This window comes from Hevea brasiliensis, chromosome 14 (genome assembly GCF_030052815.1).
Source record: "Hevea brasiliensis isolate MT/VB/25A 57/8 chromosome 14, ASM3005281v1, whole genome shotgun sequence".
Classification (NCBI taxonomy): Eukaryota; Viridiplantae; Streptophyta; class Magnoliopsida; order Malpighiales; family Euphorbiaceae; genus Hevea; species Hevea brasiliensis.
Window position 1 is genome coordinate 10,463,029 of NC_079506.1, and position 19,573 is coordinate 10,482,601.

The window sequence follows — 19,573 nt, forward strand, 5'->3', positions numbered from 1 at the left end:
GGCAAGTTTATAGATCATAACCCCCAGTTGCTAGCAGATTCAAGTATTTGCTGGAGAGACTTATGCAGAGAGCAATTAATTGCAACGCATTCAATGCAGATAGATTTGGTTGACCTTTACCGGTCATTGGTTTTGTAATACGGTGTATATAAAAAAATTTAACATAAATCACTCACATAAAATATAATAATATTTATATTAATTTAAAAAAATTGATCTTAACAGAATATTTAAATTAATTATTTAATAAAAAATATATTTTATTTTATATTAATTTATTATTATTCGGTCCGCCTGATTTTAGTTTAATAGCAAAGATAAAATGAACCTGGGACTACATTCCCGATTCAATTCTCCTCCCTATGTATCTATCGATAAAAAAAAAATTTATTATTATTTGATTTTATAATTTTTTTACGTATTCGATTTGAAAGTTATTAAATTTTTTTATTTATATTTCTCATTATAGGAAAAAAATAATAGCAAGGATGAAATATATATATTAAATATATGATATTAATAATTTTAGTGTATTTAAAGTGTCGGCTATTCTATTTAGCAATATATGTTTTCACCATAAGTGCATTGCCAATTTATTAAGTGGTTGGCTCTATGGAAGCTTGGAGGGTTCGATCTTCGTGAGATTTTAAAATAAATTTCTTGGGGCCAATTTTCCAAAGCTACATCATGAGTATCGGTAGGGGTATACATGGGTCGTTCGGTATATTTTATCAAATTAAATTAAAAAAAATTAATTTTAATAATATTTAAATTAAAATTAATAAATTAAATTATAAAATCACATATATTTAATTTTCACATTAAGCGATTAAGTGAGTTATTTAGGCAGTTTTTACTTATTTAATATTTTTTTAATTTTTATAATTCAACTATTATTAAATTTTTTTATATACATATTATATATATATTAATTAAAAATAAATATTAATTTAAGAGATATTATTTAATAAAAATAAATAAGAATAAAAAAATAAAATAAAATAAAATTATTTTATATATATATTTGATTTGAGTTTAATTTTATTGTGTCAATTCGAAACCTAAATAAAAAGTTTCGTTTGTAATTATTTTCAAATTGTAATTAATATTTAAATATAAAAAATTATGATTTAAATTTATTTAAATTAATCAAATTAATTGATTTATCGATTTATTTATACACCCTTAGGTATTAGATTAACTACTTTTGTAAGTAAGTTGAATGGGCACAATCCTTAATTATAAATAGTAATGTCTATAAAATAGTAAAAAATTAAGAATATTTAAATTTCAAAGTTTATAATAAAAAGAAATATATATTTGTATAAAATAATTAATTAAAAGTTAATTACAATATTCAATGAAAATATCAAAATTATAATTATTTAAAATTAAAATAAAATTATAAAAATAAAATTAAAGCCTGGTATATTATTATTGTTAGCAGTGTTGGAATTTCAATTTGATAAGCCAATGTGAAGCGAAAGTGATATCTTATCACAAAACAAAAGGAAAATGCCAAATGTCCTTTTCTGATAAGTCAAAACAATAATGTACGATATCTTTGTTTGGTAGGTGTGAATCTCCACACCTGATAAAGTCCTGTCACATTGTTTCACGTGGCTGTGGGATCCACTTGATGTGGGAACCATCCATGTGAAATAAATTCTTACAGATTTTTCCAGCTGTCTAATGAGCATGGATGATGTGGAGGCTGTAACTGTCCGTACTTCTTCCTTTTTTATTTCTTGTCATAATTAATGTGATGAAGTGGCTTTTTTCTTGAATCAGAAGTAAATATAAAAATAATATTAAAAAAATGAAAAATCTTCTTTCCTAGACATGACGTGTTAGATCCTCAACCACACATTTCTTTCTAATCAATAAATGAACCTTTTTTTTTTCAAATAATAATTGTTAATTAAAAATTTCTTTATGTTAAAATTTATAGTTGATAGCGATATACGAGAGTAAAATTTTAATGCAACCATTTAATTTAATTTAATTTATTTTTATTTTTTTTAAATAATTTATAAATTTAATTTTTTTAATTTAAATTAAAAATTAAAAAGTTTAATCTGTTGATTTTAAGATTAAATTTTTTGATTTATAGATTTAAATTTAAAAATTAATAAATTTAATTTATTATTATTTTTTTAAATTTTGATTAAATTTAACTTATTGGAAATTTTAAAACTAAATTGAAAAAAAGGTATAAAATGAATTAAATTGTTCTTTTCTATTAAATATGGGAATATAATTGAGTTTTGAACAGATATAAAAGTCTTGTTATAAATTTATGTCAGATATTCTGTAGGATTTCATTTCACCTGCCCTATAAATCATATTTAGATTTTAAAATATTCTATTTCAATTTAATCAATTTAATGATTTAAAATTTTACAATATTTTTTTTTTACTTTTTTTATATAATTGGCATGAAATTTTAATTACTTATAAAATAAATTTAATTTCACACATAATGTGCATCAAAGAATTGAGTATTGTAGGTGTTAATTTAATTAATTTCACTCTATCATGGGCTTAGATTAAAATCTTTAAATTTTTTAGGTTTCAATTTGTAATTTTTTAACATTAAAACTACAACCGAAATTGACTCTATAAAATAATTACACCTAACCCCTTGATTTTTGGGGATTATATCAAATCGAACACCATGATTTATAATTTTTAAATATTATTCACCAAATATCAAATTCAAACTATTATTGGTTAACAAATCTTCTAATGCCAATATAAATAGTCTGCTTTTAATCAAGTTGGAGAGAGATAAACAAGTCTCATTTGAAATTTAGATGAGAAAAAAAAAAAAATATATATATATATATATATATATATATTATTAATTTAAAAATTGAGTCCATGAAGAAAGAAAATTACAAGCATATAATAATGATAATAAAAGTAAAATTAGAAAAGAGTGGAAATAATTATCATTAAATCCTCCTTAATCCAAAACTAAAATAAGGTAAATTTTAAAAGAAAAGTGAATAAAGGGTTAAAATTCAGAATTTGTCAAACCAAATTTATGTGAGAAAGTGTCCTATTAAAATTGATTAGAGAGGGTATTTAATATTGATGCATATGAATTAATATAAATATATATTTTTAATATTAATTCAAAAATAATTTTTTATATTAAATAAAAATTAATAATACCCTAATGTTATTTGGGCATGTTGTGCATGTTATATATAATAATTTTTAGATGAAATTAAAATTTAATTTAGAAATAATATATTTGGATTGAAAAATCATAGCACAAAGGCATTGGATTCCATTGAATGAAGGTTGCAACAAATGATAGAATCTTGATGAAAGATGCAATAAGGGGGTTGCTTCTGCTAATGCCAATTTGTGATTAGTTGGGGTCAAAGTCAACCTTAATATTCAAATAATTTATTATTAAAAAATGGCATATGTATATAAGAAGAAATCATGAAAATAATATAAAAATGTTTCCTTAACATGATGAAATTTACCATTTTCATTTCTAAGATTGAAGCCAAGTCGGAGATAGATTGTTTTTATTAAATATATACATTGTGCGATCAAATTAGAATCGTGTAAGTTATCATTTTTACACGGTTTCACAATTTATTTATTTATTTATTATTTTTTATTATTACATTTATTTAATTCACAACATGCCAAATTTTAAAATAAATGTTTAAAAATTATAATCAAGAATTACAAAATAGTTATTTATATGTGATTGAAATTTTGTTGAGAATTCTTGTTCCACATAAAAAAATATATAAAATGGAAGGGTAAAATATTTATACGTATTACATATATTTACATCTTATTATATATAGATAAATTTTAATTATTTCAATGATGAAATTTTTATTAAAAAGTTTGAGGGTTAAAAAGTAATAAAAATAAAATATAAAATATTAATAAAAAATTTTAAACATTATATTATTTTTATATATTAAAATTAAAAGAAAATATATAATTAAAATTAGTAATAACTACGTGCGTTAGCACAGATAATTTCTTAATTTAACATATATAGTATCAGAGTCTGGTTTACTATCTAATTGTCAACTTATAACTATATGGTTAAATTTAACGAGAAATACTTATCAGACATGAAAAAATATAAAATAAAAGGGTAAAATATAAATAATTGAGTTATAATATTAAATAATTAATTATTTATACAAGCTCATATTAAAAATAAATTAAATTTTAATATACCCAACACTCTTCAAACTTCATAAATTTAGATTATAAATAAATAAAATCAAGCATATTTAATATTAATTATATATATATATATATATATATTATTTTTCATTATTGAAAGTATTTTTTTTTCTCATGGTAAATGCTAATAATAATAATAATAATAATAATTTTATATTTAAGAATATTTTCAATCAATATTCACGGGTCAATAAAGATAGTATTTTTCTTTAAATAAATTTAAGAGCGAGTGCTAAATTTAATTTATGTGTTTTTTTAATTATTTTATAAAAGTTTATTTTTGAAGTTTACTCTAATTAATAAAATAAAATGTAAACTATTTGTTGGGATTTAATCTTTAAATGAGTCATAGCTTCGATTCCTTGCTTGAAAGTTATATAATTTATATCTTAATTTAAATATCAAATAAAATTATTTAAATAAAATGAGCATCACAATCTTCACATATAATGAGCAAAGTTATATAATTTGTTCTAGAGCTTTTATAATTAAAATAAAAAATTTAAAATTTATTTTAAATTATTTTTAATCACATTTTGCTTTAAATCAAATATTTTACTCATCTCCAATTCCAAAATAGACTTCATCCATGATTTTCTACTTTCTTCTATGAACCTTATTAATTACTTGAGAGTAATGTTGTTTAATATTTGGGGCAACTTCAATAGGGTTTTCCATTTTCTTGTTAAACCTAATTGTTTATTATATTTAGAAGGTGTAGCCTTTAACTTAATAGTTTAAACAAATGGAAAACCATTCAACATTTAAATTTGTGATGTGGACACCATGAACAGTGAACAAAAATTTCCCCTTTCAATTTTACCATAGTTTCTTACAAACCAAACACCTTATTTACATAAAAGAAAAAGACTGAAGGGCACAGAAAAATATATACTAATTAGGGTTTGTTCTATAAACTATTCTTAAGAAAAATATTTTTTTCAAAAAAAATATTTAAGTAATTAAAGGACATAAAAAAAATTTAAAAATTTTTTAAAACTGTTTTTGCAATAATATTTAAAATGATATTTTTTTGAAAAGTAAAATTTTTTCCTTTGAAATGTAATACCAAATAGGAAGTGTAAATACAAAAAAAATATAAAGGATATTCATTAGTAATAGGTGAGTATTATTTGATTTGAGTTGAATAAATTAATTAAATTAATTTAATTTATAAAGTGATTCAATTCAGTTTTAATTTTTAAAATTTTTGATTATTTTATCTTGATTTGATTTTATAGAAAATTATAATAAAATCGAATCAAATTAAATGAAAATCAAGCCTAAATCAAGAATACTAAAAACTCAAACCCATTAATTCAAACTAATTTGATTTGAATCACATAATCAGCCGTAATAATTATTGATCCACATTCATGTATTCAGATCGTAAATAAAACAAAAAAGGGAGAATATAAATAAAAAAAAAAAAGAAAACGAAAATCATGTGCACATATAAGAATCAGCCTGTCGTGTAGTCTATGTGGCTAGATAAGATCATCACGCTATAGCTTGTCTATATAAAAACCTCACCTTTGAGTGCATACTTACAACAATATTTGGTGAAAGGAGGAGACTTTTAGAGAGAGAGAGAGAGAGAGAGATGGGAAGTTTAGGAGAAATTGAGGAAATAGAGAAGTGGGTTTCACCAGCTGCAACCAAAAGAACAATGCCTATTCTGTCATTAAACCACGTCTCATTTGTTTGCAAGTCTGTTCCTGAGTCTGTCAGGTTCTACCAAGATGTTTTGGGATTTGTTCTCATCAAAAGACCTTCTTCTTTCAATTTTGAAGGAGCTTGGTATGCCCATTTCTTCCTTTTGCTCTCTTTCTCTCTCTTCTCTCTCTCTCTATTTTTCATTGTTGTGGTTTAAGGATAGTTGGGTATCCAATATGTTTTGTCATCATGTTTCTTTTTGGGTTTTCCTTCGGAATTTTTTGTTTCCCTTCAAACCCCATTTATGAACATGGGAAAATCATGAAATTTATCCATGTTTTCACGCTGAAGAAAGCTTCACTCCAAGATTAGATTTTCAAATTTCAAGATTTATAATGCTATTTCACAGTGTCCTTAGCTATAATCAAACCATCTCAAAACGTTGGTCTTCATAAAATTTTCTAGGCTAGTAGCATAAAAATAACAATTGAATCTTCTTTTTTTTTTAGAGTGAAATTTATAATTTAGTCCCTAAATTTTATCTTATATTATATTTTAATTTTTAAATTTTAAAAAATTAATTATTTAGTATATGTGTTTTATATTATATTACACTTTACTTTTGAATTTTGGGAATGAAGTATTTAGTTTCTTTAATTTTAGTAAATAGAATAATTTAATTTTCATAATTTTAATATTTATAATAATTTTATCATCGAGAATAATTAAATTATTTTATATATTAAAATTATAAATATTAAAATATGTTATAACGTAAAATTTAGACTAGATAAATAAATATTTAAAATATAAGGACATTGAATATATATTATGAAGTTTACTTAAGATTCTCTCTTTTCCATCTCCATCATTAATTTTTCAGGGAATATTTAAATTCTTTAATATTTTGCTCAATCCATTTCGAGGGCAAATTTGGAAATTAGAACTTATGTTAAGGAATTTATAGCAATTATGCATGCTATGCTATTGACCCATCTCATTAGTTATGATTTTTTTATTGGTCCCCACAAATTCACATAATTGTAATTAAGAAACTAAACTTTCCATTTATTTATGTTTATTGCATTTAGATTTTTCTTTTATTTAAAATTATATGTCGTATTTAGAAAATTAAAAAATATTAACTATTTTTTTAATTTTACTCTTTATTTTTATTAAATACAATAAAAAATTTTATAAATTTGTAAGTGAGATAAAAAATAATTTAGTTAATTATTAATATATTTTATAAAAAAAATAAGATTATTTAATTATTTTTTTTTAATTACCATGCAAAATCTAAATGTGATAAATAAAAATAGACAATTTCAATTATTGCTAAGGCGTGCCTTTAGATGAGATTCATCTTTATTTCTTATGCATTTAATAAAAATGAAAAAAATATTTAACCTCTGAAAAAAATTTTATAAAATAATGAGAGATTTTTAAAATTTTAAATATATATTTGAGAGAATCTGTCATTTTTTAAAAAATAAAATTTTATAAGTTTTCAAAAACATGTTTCCTTTTTTTTTTTTTTTTAAATTGATTTCTTTAACATTTTGGGGAAAAAAAAGACCATTTGTATTTATCTATTACAATAATAGAGCTCATTTTTATAAGATAATGGACAAAGATTTTAATGATTAAAAATGCACAGGCAGAATAGAACAATATTTCACTATTTCCTTTTCTCAGACCATGCCATCACCCGACTGGGGTTTATAATTACTATGCTATCTCTTGCCCTGTTTGACCATCCACCACCCATCCAGAAACGATTATTGGTTGGGTGGCTTGCTTTATGGGATTTTTCTTAGCTGCATCGGGTTTATCATGAATGATACAAGATATACAGTGGAGTCTATCTATTAAATATATGAATTCAACATAGTTATAGTCTTTTTTATTTAGGAAATTATTATTTAGAGTCGATTTATCATGAATTTAAAACATAATATGTATGATGAGATTTCTCTATTAAATGAGTCTAAACATATATTGTTGTTTATTAAATTTACAGTGAGTCGAATTTAAAAAAAAAAAAAAAAGAAAAAAGTTTTTTACCCTGAGGTTTCACCAAGAAAATGCAGTTTTTATAATGGTACAATTTGGATTATCATTGATAAGGATTTATGTGTTTTATGTGTTGTAATTCACATAATGGTGACACATGTGATTGTGAAAATTCTGAAAAATTAGAATTTTCATGATAGGACAAAATGTCAGCTCAATCATTTTCTTCTCTATGGATTGGTTCATTGGAAAAGTTAGCAATGTAGTTGTCACTTGAAAAGGAGACCTCACCTACTTGATCTTTGTCACATGCGGTCTCTGATGAATTTTGCATACGCAACTCAACTTCAACCCCATTTACCCTAATGTACAATTCCTCATATCAGTCCTCCTCATGGCCTATTAGAAGTTAACAACTGAAATGGGTGCTTTGCAGGTTGTTCAACTATGGTGTTGGGATCCATTTGCTTGAATCAGATAGAGTCCTATCAAAGAAAGGTAAAATAAATCCAAAAGATAACCACATTTCCTTCCAATGCTCAGACATGGATCTTGTTGTTAAAAAACTAGAGGAGAAGAACATTGAGTATGTGACAGCAGTTGTGGAAGAAGGTGGCATTACAGTTGATCAGCTCTTCTTCCATGACCCAGATGGCTACATGGTTGAGATCTGTAATTGTCAAAATCTCCCGGTTCTTCCCCTTTCTTCATGCCCTTTCAAGCTACCTAAAGCCAATGGAAGCCTTACATCATCACCAACATATTATGGTATGTATTAAATTCATTCTAGATTTTGTCTAAATTAAAACTGTCAAAAACTGGATTATAACATTTTTGAATGAAAATGCAGGGAAGAGAAGCTGGGAGATGGCTTGTTCCGTAGGTGTTGCGTCTCTGATGATGGATAACTTGGTGGTGGACATGATGGACATTTCGATCTAAGGGATTGGAAGGGTGACCAATGCAAGTTTTGATTCAGTACTCTGAAAAAATTGTTTTGTATACATTTGTGTAAAGAAATAATGTGAGAAAAATTGAAGTGGTGGGGTTAGCTTTTGGTTTTGTTTGTTAAGGAGTTTCTCAAGTTCCATTGAAACAGTATGCTTCTTAAATTTGTTTGATCTGTGTCTACTCCATCTCTCTCTATCTCTCTTTTTCTCTCTCACTATCTCTTCCACCCTTTTTGTTCTTATTTTTTTCATCCCCTTTTGCGGTGTTGTGAACAATGAACTTGAGAATACAAGTTACAAGAAAAAGAAAACATAAAATTATGGAATTGATGAAGAGTTGTAATGCAGTATGGCAACATAATTCTATTTGGGAAATTAACAATTGGGGAACTAATGAGGAATACTGCCAAAGGCCTGTCATTTGAACATGATCAACTCATTTTTCAGTTCACAGTACTATATTACAATTGTACAAAACATGCTTCACAGAGTCAAATTTGAAAGTTTGTGATCTACAAGTAACCATCTCTTTTGGTCAAAATATTTTCAGAATATTTTTTTTCAATTACAACTGGCCATGTACGTACAAGGGAGGTTGGGAGAGAATTTTTGTAGAGTTGGATAGAATATAAAGAAAAGACCTAATAGATGCTATGATACCAGAAACCATCAATTGTTTACAGTCATTCACCCAAGCAGATGACAACAAAAACATCATCAAGGGGCCATTTTCTTGGTTTTGACTTCTCTGGAGGGTTAATTATCACATGATCTGCATTTGAAAGGCGATACCAAATCACAATTTCGTTTCTTTGACGTCCCCTGATTATTGTTTTGTAAAAAGAAAGCTCTTCCTAGTCAAATAGATCGAATTCTGCAGGTTTAATACACATCTCATTCCCCTGCAAATGAAAAACCAATAACGTATACATGTAAAATTTAATTTTATGCCTAGTTGTGTGAGATCTGAAAGGGGCATAAAACAGGGAGAAAAAAGGTGGACAGGAGGAGCAAGAAAAACAAGTCTAGGAATGAACAGTACCTCCACAGCAACGAATTATCTAGAACACGATTTTTTTGCTCGTCTTCAGCCAACATTGCCAGTGCCATACTCACCAGTTCATTTGGTAACACAATCATTGATTCTGGCCACTGAGACCAGGTTTCCAGTCCAAGAATCCAGGATTTCACCAATGATTATTGATTTGTCAGAAGCTTGCTGCATTTCACCAATCCAAGAGCTATGAGAGAACCCAGAAAGATTTAAAGACGTTGACTTTGTATAATCTCTATAAGGGAGACGCTTTGACTGCAATCCATGAGGTAGGAAGAGAAGGCTCTTATCAATAATCAGATTACTAAACATACACATGCAATAGAACTGATTCTAAAATCTAAAAGCAAATTCACTTTTGCCACAGTTACGGAGATGCGTGGCAAAAAACAGAAACAAAATTCTCTTGGTACTTGTACATTTCCAACCTTAATATCCCCTGTGTCCTATGACACCTTATCGCAAGTACTTTCATCAGTTTCAACATAGGCGTGCACATGACAAAATAAGTAGCTCAAAATAGTTATGATGTTGCAGGTGTTTCATGGTTAAGCGGACATTTCAACATTTTTAACATATGGAATACTAGAGGGAAGTAGCTTTCTGTAATGAAGCTTCAGCATTACACATTTAATGCTTGGATTTCAGATATGACCGTTTGCAACTAAGGTGAGTACTCTAAAACAAGAGGTATGGTCAGAGCTTTTATTTGAACAGTGGCATGAAAGGATACTTCTGAACAAAATTCCTTGAGCTTTATTGAACTAATTACCAACCAGTGAACACTGGCATTAAAAAGTATTTCAGGTCCATCCTCTGGGCTGCCCTAGCCAATGCTACTTTCATTTGGTGTCCCTTTTGCCAATAGGTACTCTCAAATGGTAAAACAAGGAGTGCTCTTCTTTGTCTGGGGGAAGAAAAGAGAGAGTGGGGGAGCTAAGGGGATTCTTGTTTGGAAGAAAGTGCTAATGATAATGTATTATAAGGGAGATAGTGAATTATTCTTGTTTAGCTGGCACACAAATTTTATCCACAATCAGTTCAGTCAATTGACCCCCGTATCTACTGAAGCTTATTTCCTTCCAAATACTTTCTGTGACCTAACATGGGATTCAGTGACTTCTATTGAAGAGTAATCTTTATCTGGCAAGACCTCCTAAATTGTAGCTATTGTTTGAGATCCTAATTTGATCATCTCTAATCTCATGGTAAACTAAAGTAAAAGAAATGATGGTGATGAGACTTACAGAATTAAAAGTCTCTAGAGAAAGACTCTCCAAATGTCATCTGATGACAGCATTTTCCTTGCGTTGAAGAAGTTTTATGCTCTACAATCCATGAATATCAAGTCCACTATCAGTAAGCTTCTTTCGTCTTTCTTTTTCTAAGACCACTATCATGCAAATGACATCAATTAGCCACTTTCAAATCCATTGAACAGAAATTGACATGAAGGTAATATTAGAACAGCATACTGCATACCATTATCATTCACCTAAGGAGATGACAATAAAAACATCATCAAGGGACCATTTTCTTGGTTTTGACTTCTCTGAAGGGTTAATTATTGCAAGATATGCATTTGCAAGGCGATACCCAATCACAATTTCATCTCTTTGATGTCCCCTAATCATTATTTCATAAAAACAAAAGCTCTTCCGGGTGAAATAGGTAGAATTTACAGGTTTAATACACATCTATTTCCCTACAAATGCCAGCCAATTAGATGCACATAAAAAATCTAATATTAAGCCTTGGAATCTGAAACAATAAACCAGTTGATCTGCAAGATCTGAAAGGGGCAGAAAAATGGGAAATAAAAAGGTGGACAGGAGGAACGAATAAACAGTACCTCCTCAGCAAAGAGTCCCTCTAGATCACGATTTATTTGCTTTTCTTCAGCAACCATTGCCAGTACCATACTCACCAATTCATTTGACTGATTCTGGACACAGAGACCAGGTTTCTAGTCCTAGCATCCAGGTTTTCACTAATGATTATTGGTTTGTCAGAAGCTTGCTGCATTTCACGAATCCAAGAGCTAGTACAGAACCCAGAAAGATGTAAAGATGTTGACTTTGTATCTCTACAAGGGAGATGCTCTGGCTGAAATCCATGAGATAGGAAGAAAAGGCTCTCATCAATAATCAGATTACTAAACTATAAACATACACAGACCATAGAACTGATTCTAAATCTAAAAGAAAATTCACTGCTACCTCAATTACAGAGGTGCATGGCAAAAGCAGATGCAAAATTCTATCGGTACTTGTACATTTTAAGCCTAAATATCCTCCATGCTTATAAAACCTTATCCCACTAAGTGCATCAGTTTCAAAATAGGCATGCGCATGACTTGGAACAGAAATTTCTTCAGTTCTCTAATTATATAATGCAAAATTTTGCACCCAATGATTTTTCTGCACAATCAGTTGGGTAAATTGACCTCTGTACCTAGTAAAGCTTATTTCCTTATGTAGCCTGACATAGGATTCGCTGACATCTATTGGAGTCTTAATCTTTATATGGCAAGTCCTTCTAAATTCTAGCTGTTGTTTGAGATCTTAATTTGATCATCTTTAATCTCATGGTGAACTGAAGTAAAGAAATGATGGTGATGCCACTTACAGAATCAAAAGTAAAAGTCTCTACAGGAAGACTCTCCTAATGTTGTCTGATGACAGCATTTTCCTCACAGTGAACAAGTTTTATGCTCTCCAATCCACAAATATCAAGTCCACCATCAGTAAGCTTCTTTTCCCTTTCTTTTTCTGGGAGCTCATTGAACATCCAGAGTTCAGAACCTGGACCAAGGAATGCCTCTAGAACCTGAGAAATGACAGAAAAAACAAAAATAATCTACAGTGACGTAATATTTAACCATTTCTTTTGTTTCTTAGTCATGCAAATCACATCAATTAAGCCACTTTCAAATCCATTGAACAGAAAGGGACATGCAAACTTCAATGCTTTTATTACCAACATCATCTCTGTTGCTACAAAGTTTTATGAGGGTTAATATTGTATTCCTTCAATTAAAAATCCATATTTACGAAAATTAGAACACAAACTACATATATCTGTGTTTAGTGACCATGCTGACTGTGACCAAGTAAATGCTCAACTCAGCTAAACAATTGCACACAGCTTTTTTCACATTTTCTTCCTCCGATCTTTCTAACCTTCAAAGTATTCCAGCATTGACATTTATTAACTTTTCCATTTCAATTCTAATTTATATTCCAGCAACCAGAATAAAATTGTTTCAAGCATTTGAACACAAATTGAATGCACCCTAAAACCTTTGTAAATTATAGAACATACCTCTAGTTGTCTGACTCTACTCCCCAGGTGATTTGAATAAGATACAGATGATATACAAATGCAAATTACCTGCAACAGAAGATTAGCAACAAAATCATTAGCAACACAATATACATTCAAACAATTCAATTCAATTCTTACATTATATATACCCAAAAAAAAAAAAACTGTTAGAACGTACAAAATAAAAGCCCAAAGAATGTCTCAATCTCCGACTGCTCCCGGAACCAGACTGAGTCACAGAACTCGGCCAGTCACCAAAACTTGACTCGCCGCCGTTTTCACTTCCTTCTCTACCTTTAGTTTCTCCTCTTTCACTTTCACTGAAACACTCGAGACACTTCCAGGTCCCTTCTTCTCCTCCACCAGCTTCTCCTTACTGTTACCGCCACTACCACGCTGACCCTTCACTGTTACCCTAGACCCCGCCACATGAGGTCCCAGAAACGAAAGGTACACCCAGTCCCGACCAGAGAAGCTACTATCGCTAATGCTACTACCATTACTATGAGCTGAAGACGCATCGTCGTTGCCGAAGGAGATGCAGAGATTGGGAAATGGAGAGCGGAGGGGAGGGAAAGGGAGCGCAGCAGAGATCCGGCCGGGGAAGTGAGTAGGGTTTGATTGGAAACCTCCTCTTCCTTTTCTTTTTCCTCATAATTTATTCTTCTTCTCTTAATGTTGTTATCCTTTTCTTCTTCCAATCTTTGAAAAGCTGGTTGGTGTTCCTCGTCATCCTGATGCTCTTCATTTCCGCTCCTCTTTCTACTATATATAGGATGGATCCCACACTTAATTATCTCCACGCTATCTATGGAGTAAAATGAGGCCTCAACAAAACACTTTTCATCAACAGATTCGAATTTTTTATTATCGAGCCAAAGCCACATGTGTTCTGATGAAATGTTAAATCGATCGAGTGATGAATTTCTGGGCAAGAAATCATAGCCATGCCTATGTCCAGATTCGTCTATGAAATCCACTCTACATGTAAGAAATTGATGACAAGAATAATTTTTGGGAGGAAGAATAGCGCAGAAAGACAAGGCAATTAAGTGACGAAGGTCGAGTTTGAATGAAAGCGAGGATCCAATTTTATTCTTATATCTCATCCATTCTGGTACTTCACCTCCCACCACACATAATCCAACATCCTGACCCAACAGATGCGTTTTAATAACATCCTCAATAACTTTCTTCTCATCCACCAATTTTAAGCAATTAGCAAACTGAAGAAGTTTCGATTTCCAAAATCCACCATCACGATCTTCGAGAAGGAATGAAGTTGATGCTGATTTCAGAGAGGTGCAATTTGATGCCATTAATTCTTTTAAGGATGATGGGAGGTCTGGTAAACATTCAAGTCTCTCGCAACCACTTAAATCAAGAGTTTCCAACTTCGATACTTGTTTGATGCTTTCTGGAAGACTCGTTAAATTTGAGCATCCAGCGAGATCGAGTGTTATAAGACATTTCAACTCGCTTATGCCGCTTGGAATACTAACGAGTCTTTTACATCCTTGCAAGGACAAACGGTCAAGTTGAGTCAGATGCTCAATTGACGAGGGCAGTTGTTCTATTCCAGTTCCCTCTAAAGTTAGAAACTTTATACTACAAGGAAGCTCCGGACAATATGTGACTTCCCAGCACCAGTCTAACCATAGTTTAGTAAGCTTGCTCAGATTTTGAAGAGATGGAATCTCAGTCAGCCTTCGACATCCACTCAACCTTAAAACCTCAAGATTTGGGGCAGTTTTAGGTAAGTCTGGAATCCTGATCAGGTCTTCAGAGCCGACGAGTTCAAGTAATACCAAATTTCCAAGATGCTGTAACAAATAGAAAATATCAATAAATCAGAAGATACTTTATAAAGTAGCACGAAAAATTCTATATACGATATTACCGTATATTGGATTTAAAGAATCTTAAATATTCATAAAATGATTTTTTTTAAAAAAATATATTATATTACAATTAAAATTGAAATTCAAAATTTCAAGAATTTAAGGCTATTTTAATATGATTGAACTAAAATTAATTGTATTGTTTTATTTATTGAATAAAACACAAATTTTATATATATGTTTCAAAATTTTCATATAACGAAATCCCTAAAACACAGTATAATATGATGGTTTTGAAATCTTGGATTTACTGTATAAAAAACACAATCACTATGAGATCGAACCATATATTTGATATGATTCTAATCTAGTATCATCAAATTTTCAAGGGGCTGTAACAAATAGAAAATATCAATAAATTAGAAGATAATTTACAAACTGTAATTATAATTTTATAAAGTAGCACAAAAAATTGTACCGCATCTCCATTCCATAGTTGCCTGAGTTTGCTATTGCTCATTTGAAGTTCTACGAGATTCTTTGGGCAAAAATTTGATGGCCAAAATGTCGAAGGGTAAAAATCCCATTCAAGATATCTTAGCTCTTGTGGAAGAAATTCAAGGTTGTTAGGAAGGAGCACTTGTCCTGTAAAATTTTCATACGATCTGAATATGAGCATTCTAAGCTTGCACATCTTCGTGAAGGCCGTGCGACTTAGCTTCAAATCATCTTTTATAAAATACGGATCAAGAACTATGGCTTCAACACTTTCAGTTCCCTAATAAAAAAACAATAAAAAAGACTATTGATTAATAGTTTATTTGTCATGAGAGCTACAATTCTTATAAAATTCAAATATGATAATGAAAGAGGTTTCATTGCCTAGTTTACCGTATTTGTTGCAAATACATGATAAATATCTTCATTATTCCACAACCTACTGCGTCCTCCAGGCTGTTTGCATTCCTCAATGATTATATCTTTGCCCATTTGTTGTAGCAAGTCATGCACTTCTATGTCCCCATATGGAATACTTATGAGAGATTTTTTAATTAGGCGATGTATTGCACCTTTTGGATGGAAACCACATGCTTCTAATATTCTCTCTACACGATCTCTTCTTTCACGATTGAAGAAACATGCAATATCAAGAAATATTTCCTTTTCATCCCTCTCTAGCCCATCATAACTTATTTTCAAAACGTCTTGAATTTTCTTCAAAGATTGGCCGTTCAATTTTTTCAATTCACCTTTCCATTCTTCTATCCCCATACCAAATAAATGAGATCCCAAAACTTTAAGAGCTAATGGATTGCCATCAGCATAGGTTATTGCCTCCTGTGATAGCTCCATGAATTCTTCATTTGGATGATTTTGCTTGAAGGCATGCAAGCTAAAGAGTTCCAAATCTTCGGGATAAGTTAATTTCTCAACCTCATATATGCATTCCTTTGGACAAAAATTTTCAAGTACTTGCTGATCTCTGCTAGTTACAACGATTCTACTTCCCACACCGTATAAATCATGCTCTCCTACTAAATTTTTTAACTGATCTGCATCATCTACATCATCAAAAACAATCAATATCTTCTTCCCCTTGAGCCTGCTCCTAATAAAAGGACCCCAAAACAATGTGTCTTCAAGTAATTTTTTTACTCTTAATAATTGACGAATGATAATTTTTCGCAGTTGTTTTATGGTTTTTTCCCTAACCTTATCAAGAAAGCAATGACCATCAAATTTCATCATGTTTCGACGAAATACTTCTTGTGCAATAGTTGTTTTACCAATGCCTGCCATCCCCCAAAGTCCTACAACTGTCTTATCATTTAACAATTGTTCCACTTTTTTCACACGTGATTCAATTCCAACCAAGTTACGATCGTAAGAATCATCACTTGAAAACATACCACTAAATTTCTTCAAAACATCATTGACGATTTCCTCAACTAATTTGGACTCAGGCCTAGTCACATATGAATAACAAACGCTAGTAAGTAATGATAGAAATTTCTTCAATTTGGTTCGAATCATTGGTTATATACTAGAAATTTTCTCTTTTAATCAACATTGCTTAGAACAAAAGAAAAAAAATTTGTAGGAAACTAACAAAAAGAAAAAAAGATTTGAACATCAATTCTAGTATCAAATGAACAACACAACATGAATTGAAATTTTAAAATAACAATTGCAAGCTAACAACAATTCTCTTCGAACAAATCACATCCCAAAAGCAATGAAGCACAAAAATTTTCAGATAAGCACAGAAGCAAAATAAAAAATAAATCAAAAACATTCGAGCTCCACCATATCACATGCCTTTAACAATAGCAACGCTGGTCTGCACCTTCTTAATTTCTCAGCCTGAGGAAGAAGAGAGATAGGACATGGGTAGATCAACAAGAAAGGAGGCGGAATATCATGAGTTATTTGTTCTTATGCCATGAGTGAGATGGCTCATGGGTAGATCAACAAGAACAAATAGTGGCAGAGATACTATGAGTGAGGAAGAAGAGAGACGAAGCCAATGAAAGGGAAGGAAGGCCTACTAACCATGATGAAAAATCCCTCTCAAACGAGAATGAAAAGTGACGTTTCCAAGATGATAAACAACGATGAAGGAGAAGGAGTGAGGAGAGAAGGCAACTGTGTAGGATAAAAGAGGAAGAGGCTAGGATTTTGTTAAAGATGACTATATATACAAGAATATTAATGGTTGAGTTCATCTACAACCGATTACTGGAATTTAATTGGAGTTTAAGTTAAAGGAAAACAAAAACCTAGAGGTCAATATCAAACACATAACCACTAGATGTTATTCAAGCACCTTACCACTAAGCTATAAATAACCTAGATGTTACAAGACTTCTAAATTTTTATATATTCAATTTTATTTGGTTCAATCGAATTTTTTCTTTCTAAAATAGAATCGAACCAAAATAATTAAAATTTTTAAAAAATAAAAACTAAATCAAATAGAATTACCGAATTAAAATGATTCGTTTCAATTTATTTAATTTAAACCGAATAGTATTTATCCCTATTTATAACTAAAATTATTAAGAAAATATAGAAAAATTAAAGATAACGTTAGGTTTATCTATATAACAATTTTAAATGCATATAAATATATAATTACATTGAATTTATATAATATATCTAAAAAAATCATAGAAAAAACATATATATAAAATCAACTCTTAGTTTAGTATGAATCTGGTACGATTTTTAATGAAAAATCAAAATTGAACCAAAATATTGAAATAAGTTAACCAAAATATTGAAATAAGTTTAGTCAATATGGTTCTTATCAGTCTAGTGTAATTTTTTGGTTCAGTTCAGAATATTGAGAGCCGTGCACAACTCTAATTAAAAGTGTCTATATTTTGATGAACTTTTTTAAAATTGAGACTTAGAAAAACTATGGTAAAGAGTAATTAAAAAGTAATTAACTTACATGATATTCCGTGAATCCCAGCCTGCCACTTTGCTTACTTCCATCAAAGCACGCTTCCATCTGTCAACCTTGGGTATACAGTCTTGAACGTGTTCTCCATGCACAACAGTAGCAAATGCCTGCTGAAAATTCACTCTTAGCACTTCCGTCAAAGCATGCTTCCATTTGTGTAAACAGCCTTTAACTTGTTCTCCACGCTTAGCAATAGCAAATGCCTTCCCAAAATTCCCTGTCAGGTCTTGAACATCAGTTGGATCTACATGGTAAAAAACTGGTAGGACTAATCGTCCTAAAGTTTCCTTGCATTCAAGTATCTTCACAAGCTCATCCAAGCACCATGGAGAATTTGCATAATTTTCAGAGAAAATGACAATTGAGACAATGGATTCTTCAATTATTTTTAAGAGAGCTGATGAGATCTCTTCTCCTTTACGAAGTTCTTCATCCAAGAAAGCATTGATTTGTTTTTGCTGCAAAGCATTATAGAGATGAGAGAGAAAACCATGACGGATATCTTTGCCTCTAAAACTAATAAAAACACCATATTTGCAGGGAGGGGTTGATGAAGAAGCAGAAGCCATGATAAGTGGTAAGGGACGACACTTGTGCAAATGAGTTTGAACAAGGTAATTAGTGAGAGCAAAATACAAGATATGTATATTTTGTGAGCGTGTGGTAAACTATTCTAAGACAAGAAATTTATAAACACTAGATTTAGAAATGAAGGGGAAAAAGGAGGAAGATGGGTGGAAACACCACGTTCACCTTCTACGAAGGAACACGGACTTAGCTCTAGTCCAAGTAGAAATCATTTAGTGTGAACGTCCAAAGTACATTTTTAATGGAAAAATTCTTACCTAATTCGACCAATAAAAAGCTATCACCATATATATTTATGTAGAATTTATTATGATTTTAATTAAAATGACAGTCATTAATTTATTGGATGTGTACATCCGTTGTAGCTAGGACGTCATTAATCTAATGTATTTACTTGTGTACGTAATTAAGTTTCAATTTTTCTTTTGTTCAATTA

The 19,573-nt window shown here is 29.8% G+C and overlaps 2 protein-coding genes and 1 long non-coding RNA gene across 4 annotated transcripts; 1 reads left to right on the top strand and 2 right to left on the bottom strand.

Annotated features, from left to right (window-relative positions):
* The first annotated feature begins 5,776 nt into the window (after window positions 1-5,776).
* LOC131169222 (glyoxylase I 4-like) lies at window positions 5,777-9,039 on the top strand. The gene is made up of 3 exons (XM_058133622.1): window positions 5,777-6,036; window positions 8,345-8,676; window positions 8,759-9,039. The coding sequence occupies exons 1-3, from the start codon at window positions 5,840-5,842 to the stop codon at window positions 8,848-8,850; spliced, it is 621 nt and encodes a 206-aa protein (XP_057989605.1). The 5' UTR covers window positions 5,777-5,839; the 3' UTR covers window positions 8,851-9,039.
* Window positions 9,040-9,249: 210 nt separating this feature from the next.
* On the bottom strand, window positions 9,250-12,689 carry LOC131169095 (uncharacterized). 2 transcript variants are annotated; one of them, XR_009143083.1, is made up of 6 exons: window positions 12,541-12,689; window positions 11,765-12,018; window positions 11,395-11,617; window positions 11,160-11,305; window positions 9,901-10,167; window positions 9,250-9,760 (listed from the first exon to the last, which is right to left on the bottom strand). It is a non-coding gene; the product is annotated as an uncharacterized LOC131169095 (long non-coding RNA). The 2 variants fall into 2 exon arrangements; XR_009143084.1 differs by lacking the exon at window positions 11,395-11,617.
* A 547-nt stretch (window positions 12,690-13,236) lies between these two features.
* LOC110639790 (disease resistance protein RML1A) lies at window positions 13,237-19,300 on the bottom strand. The gene is made up of 5 exons (XM_058133620.1): window positions 18,538-19,300; window positions 15,972-17,046; window positions 15,559-15,858; window positions 13,418-15,062; window positions 13,237-13,305 (listed from the first exon to the last, which is right to left on the bottom strand). The coding sequence occupies exons 1-4, from the start codon at window positions 19,116-19,118 to the stop codon at window positions 13,650-13,652; spliced, it is 3,369 nt and encodes a 1,122-aa protein (XP_057989603.1). The 5' UTR covers window positions 19,119-19,300; the 3' UTR covers window positions 13,237-13,305; window positions 13,418-13,649.
* Between the last annotated feature and the right edge of the window lie 273 nt (window positions 19,301-19,573).